This window comes from Bidens hawaiensis, unplaced genomic scaffold (assembly GCF_021521415.1).
Source record: "Bidens hawaiensis isolate Kalapana, Puna unplaced genomic scaffold, B.hawaiensis_p1.1 tig00050867_1, whole genome shotgun sequence".
In the NCBI taxonomy this organism is placed as follows: Eukaryota; Viridiplantae; Streptophyta; class Magnoliopsida; order Asterales; family Asteraceae; genus Bidens; species Bidens hawaiensis.
This window is the reverse complement of record NW_027499132.1, coordinates 29,577-34,754: the sequence shown is the minus strand read 5'-3', so window position 1 is coordinate 34,754 and position 5,178 is coordinate 29,577. Positions and strand designations below refer to the sequence as shown.

Below are 5,178 nucleotides of genomic sequence, written 5' to 3'. Positions count from 1 at the left end.
TAGATGCCAAAAGAACTGCTTCAGTTGACATGAACAAAAGTGGTCTACAAAATACCTCTTCAGGTATATTCCGTTTTCCTTATAAGTATTATTCTCATTTTTTGTAAGTTTTTTTAAATAAATGCAAAACTTACATGTTAATGGTCGTCTAATTTTTGAAATGTGTATTTGTCGGAATTATTTTTACTACCTTTATAATAACTTTTATTTATTTAATTATTAACAAGTCGTCTATTTGGAAGTAATGTTAACGAAGGATCAAACGCGTCTTCTGTTGTTGATGACATTCTTGAGTCATCTAGGACCTTTCGTAGAAGGTAAAAAAAAAAGAACTCTTATAGTACCTATACCTATGGCTGATTTAAGTGAACATGCTACATTTGTTGGTTATCAAAATGTTTTAGATGTTTATAAAGGAATATCATCAGGTATAATATATATTTCTTATTTTTATTTCAATCAATTATTATGTGTTTATCTACACGAAGTAACTACATATCATGATATATTAATCGTGTAGAATATGTTGATCATGGAAATCAATCCGTTATGTGTCCAAGTTGCAATGCATTGTTGTGGAAAGCCGAAGTTAACAGACCAAGTAGTACAAATGAAGAAGGAGCTTTTTCCATTTGTTATAATGGAAAAGTCGAACTTCCCGATGTTAGACAACCAGATGAAAGTTATCTTCAATTATTTCATGGTGAAAGCGCCATCAGTAAGTACTTCTTGAAAAACATTAGACGTTTCAATTCGATGTTTTCGTTTACATATATGGGAGGAAAGATTGACCATTCCATAAATAGAGGCAATGCGCCTTATATGTTTCGACTTAGCGGTGAAAACTATCATTGTTTGGGAAGTCTTTTACCGTTAGATGGACGTAAACCACAGTTTTCTCAACTTTACATTTATGACATGGAAAATTAGATTTCAAATCGTCAACGTGTATTTGGGTAAATACTTTAACGATATTCTTCTACTTTAGTTATCATATCATATTTTTTTAGTTTAATTTTTATTGTATTTAATCAAACTATATATTTTTTTATGGGCAGTGAAAATAATTCAAAGGTTGATGACCAAGAAAATCATATTATTAATTATCTGAAGACAATGTTAGATTCAAATAATCATTTGGTCCAAGCTTATCGAATGGTACGAGATTGTTTTGAAGAAAACCCACAACTAGATTTGAAGTTGCGTATTATTGGAACAAGACAACATGATGCCAGACAATTAACTTACCATTCAGTTCTGAAGTTGCTGCTTTAATCGTTGGCGATATTGGTGACGCTATTGATAACCGAGATATAATTGTTACGAAGAGTCTGGTTCTTTAAAGCGTATCGGTGAAGTTCATCCATCTTATACACCTCTTCAATACCCGTTATTTCATCCTTTTGATGAGGATGGTTATCAGGTTAATATACTTCATAAGAATGTTTCGTCTTCATCAACCGCAACACGCAAGAAGGTTACAATGCGTGAGTTTTTTGCTTATCGTATTCAAGATAGGCCAAATACGTTTTCAACCATTTTAAATGGTAGGCGTTTGTTTCAGCAAATTTTAGTTGACAAATATACGATGATTGAGGCTCAAAGATTACATTTTATACGCGGTAAACAACATGAACTTAGGTGCGATACTTACCAAAGTTTACGAGGTATGCAAGCTGTTGGAAATACTAATGTTTCAACGGCTGGTCAACGTGTTATTCTACCATCTTCATTTACTGGCGGAGAAAGATATATGATGCAAAATTATCTAGACGCTATGTGTCTTTGTAGATGGTTCGGGTATCCCGATTTTTTCATAACCATAACATGTAATCCCAATTGACCAGAAGTTAAAAGATTTCTTAACGATACAACGTTAAACTCGAAAGATAGACCTGATATATTATGTCGGCTTTTCAAGCTCAAGCTTGATGCAATGATTAAATTGGTGAAGGATAAGTCTTTGTTTGGAAGGGTTCAAGAAGGTAATTTTATTTAATTTTATGAATATACAATTATAACAGAAGACCTACTTGTATATTAAAAATGTTAATAATATTTATAGGCTGTTGAATATTTACTTTTATTATCTTTATTGCAGTTGTTTATACGATAGAGTTTCAAAAAAGGGATCTACCGCAAGCCCATATTTGCGTATTTTTGCATCCAGGTAGCAAGATTCATAATCCAAAAGATGAAGATAAATTTATTTCTGCTGAGATCCCAAACAAAGACAGTGATCCAGACCTATACAAGCTTGTATCTGATCATATGATTCACGGTCCATGTGGTGATGCTAACCCGAAGTGCACCTGCATGGTAAACAAAAGATGCTCCAAAAATTTTCCTAAAATATTTAATGATGAAACAGCTGTTGATTCAAACGGTTTTCCGGTATACAAAAGAAGAGATAACAGTCAATATGTTGTTAAGTCAGATATAATGATGGATAATACAACTGTCGTTCCATACAACAAGACTCTATTAAAAAAATTTCAAGCGCAAGTTCACGTTGAGTGGTGCAATCAAGATGGATCTATAAAGTATTTGTTTAAATACATTAATAAGGGTCCAGACCGAGCAACAATTTCGCTTGTACAAAATAAAAATGGTGATAACCAAGATCCTAATTTAGATGAAATCAAAGCGTTTTATGATTGCAGATATGTGTCTGCATGCGAGGCTGCATGGAGGATATTCGCATTTGATGTGCATTATAGGCTTCCGTCTGTTATGAGGCTTGCTTTTCATTTACCCGGTGAACAGCGGGTAATATATGGTGCTAACGAAGATATTGAAGATATTTTAAACAAAACGGCTAATGCTTCTTCCATGTTTACCGGTTGGTTTTAGTGTAATAAGAAGTATGACCATGCAAAGACTCTCACATACGCTGAGTTTCCAACAAAGTATGTTTGGAAAAAACAAGGTTGTAAATGGGAACCTCGGCAAAGGGGGTTTGCAATCGGTAGAGTTCATGCTGTTCCAGCCGCATTCGACGAAGCTTACTATCTAAGAATATTATTAAATAAGGTTAAAGGGCCAGAATGTTTTGAAGATATTCGAACAGTTGATGGAGTTGTGTGTGAAACTTTTCGAGATGCATGTTACAAAAGAGGTCTTTTAGATGATGATAAGGAATACATATAAGCAATTGAAGAAGCAAGTCACACTTCTACCGGATATTATTTAAGGAATTTATTTGCTACAATGTTGATTACTTATAGTTTATCTAGACCTCATTTTGTTTGGGAAAGTACTTGACAACTTTTAGTTGACGGTATTCTATACAAACAACAAAAAGATCAAAACAACCCTGGTACGATTTATGTTTTTTTAATATTTTCAATTATTACAAATATCTAATATCAATAAATATTTATATTATATTAATTTTAGTAGGTTATTATATTTATTTCAGGTTTGATTCTTAATGAAGAGCAGCTAAAAACTTAGCACTTATGGAAATTGAAAATTTTTTAGTTTGCAACAACTCAAGTCTTAGAAGAAATCAACAAATTCCTTTTCCAGATATAGAAACAATTTCAAGAGCAACTAATCCGTTGATGGTGGAAGAGCTTTCATATGATACCGAGACCATGAATAACGAATTTAATAATCTATTTGATTCGTTAATTGATGAACAGAGAGGGGTTTATAATGAAATAATGAATGCTTTGGTTGATTAAAAAGGTGGCGTGTTTTTTGTTTATGGTTACGGTGGTACTGGAAAAACTTATTTATGGAAGATCTTATCTGCATCTATAAGGTCAAAGGGAGACGTTGTGTTGAATGTTGCTTCAAGCGGTATAGCTTCTTTGTTGTTGGAGGGTGGAAGAACAGCATATTCAAGATTTTTTATACCCATTAATTTGACCGAAGATTCCATCTGTCCGCTAATATTACAAAATACTTTTTGTTACTTTTAATATTAATAGTTTTTTTTTATTATATATCGTTTTATTTGTTATTCGAATATAAATTTACTTTAAAATATGTTACGTTATATATATATATTTTTCTTTTTTCTTTTTTCTTATAATTAGGTTAAAGGAAATACCGACGTCTATGAATTATTGAAAAAGACAAGCTTGATAATTTGGGATGAAGCACCAATGATTCATAAGCATGCTTTTGAAGCTTTAGACAGAACTTTAAACGATGTTATGAATGGTGATTCTGCAAATACTTCCGAAGCACTTTTTGGAGGTAAGGTTGTTGTTTTTGGTGGTGATTTTCGGCAAATTTTGCCCGTTGTAACTAACGGTACCAGAAGTGAATGTGTCAATGCTTGCATCAATTCTTCTTATATCTGGTCTAAGTGTAAGGTTCTTAGACTAACTAAGAACATGAGGCTTACAGTTGGATGTCGATCTTCAGACGTTGAAAACATCAAAGAGTTTGCTGACTGGCTATTAGACATAGGTCAAGGAACCGTCGGTGGTCCAAATGACGGAGAGTCGGTTATTGATATTCCAGACGATCTGTTGATATTGAACTCACTTGATCCGATTGGTGATTTAATAAGGTTTGTATGTCCTGATATATTAGATAGATTCAACGAAGTTACTTACTCTCAGGATCGTGCACTGCTTGCACCTTTGAATGAGGTGGTTCAAGAAATTAACGAACATATTTTAGCCCTCTTTCCTGGTGACGAAGTCCAATATCAAAGTTCCGACAGTTTAGCTGAATCTGAAGACGTTTCAGACGATGTTGATCCACAGTTGTATTCCCATGATTTGTTAAATGGTTTAAAGATGTCAGGAATGCCTAATCATAGATTGGTTCTTAAAGTTGGTGTTCCCATCATGCTATTAAGGAATATTAATCATAAAAAGGGTCTGTGCAATGGAACGCGCCTTTAAGTCGTTAGTCTAGGTAGGCGTGTAATTGAAGCTAAAGTTGTCTCTGGTACAAATATAGGATATCACACTTTAATTAGTCGAATAAGCCTTACACCAACTGATAAGAAACTTCCTTTCAAATTAAAAAGGAGACAGTTTCCTATTTACTTTTGTTTTGCCATGAAAATCAACAAAAGTCAAGGTCAATCATTGTCAAGAGTTGGATGGTATTTTAAAAATCCCGTATTTTCTCATGGTTAGCTTTATGTGGCTTTGTCAAGAGTTAAGAGTCGAGATGGTATTTTGTTATTGATACTCGACAAATAATCAA

At 33.2% G+C, this 5,178-nt stretch overlaps 1 protein-coding gene across 1 annotated transcript; it reads left to right on the top strand.

The window, feature by feature from the left end:
- Positions 1 to 352: 352 nt before the first annotated feature.
- On the top strand, positions 353 to 4,868 carry LOC143598819 (uncharacterized). The gene is made up of 7 exons (XM_077076939.1): positions 353 to 428; positions 521 to 718; positions 1,329 to 1,667; positions 1,848 to 1,985; positions 2,102 to 2,842; positions 3,694 to 3,842; positions 4,047 to 4,868. The coding sequence occupies exons 1-7, from the start codon at positions 353 to 355 to the stop codon at positions 4,866 to 4,868; spliced, it is 2,463 nt and encodes an 820-aa protein (XP_076933054.1).
- Positions 4,869 to 5,178: the final 310 nt, after the last annotated feature.

Excerpts from the sequence above, each read along its gene's own strand:
- LOC143598819 (XM_077076939.1), top strand. The coding sequence starts at position 353 with ATGGCTGATTTAAGTGAACATGCTACATTTGTTGGTTATCAAAATGTT. Across the intron at positions 429-520 it reads TTATAAAGGAATATCATCAG|AATATGTTGATCATGGAAAT; the intron begins GTATAATATATA and ends TTAATCGTGTAG. Across the intron at positions 3,843-4,046 it reads TGTTGGAGGGTGGAAGAACA|GTTAAAGGAAATACCGACGT; the intron begins GCATATTCAAGA and ends TCTTATAATTAG.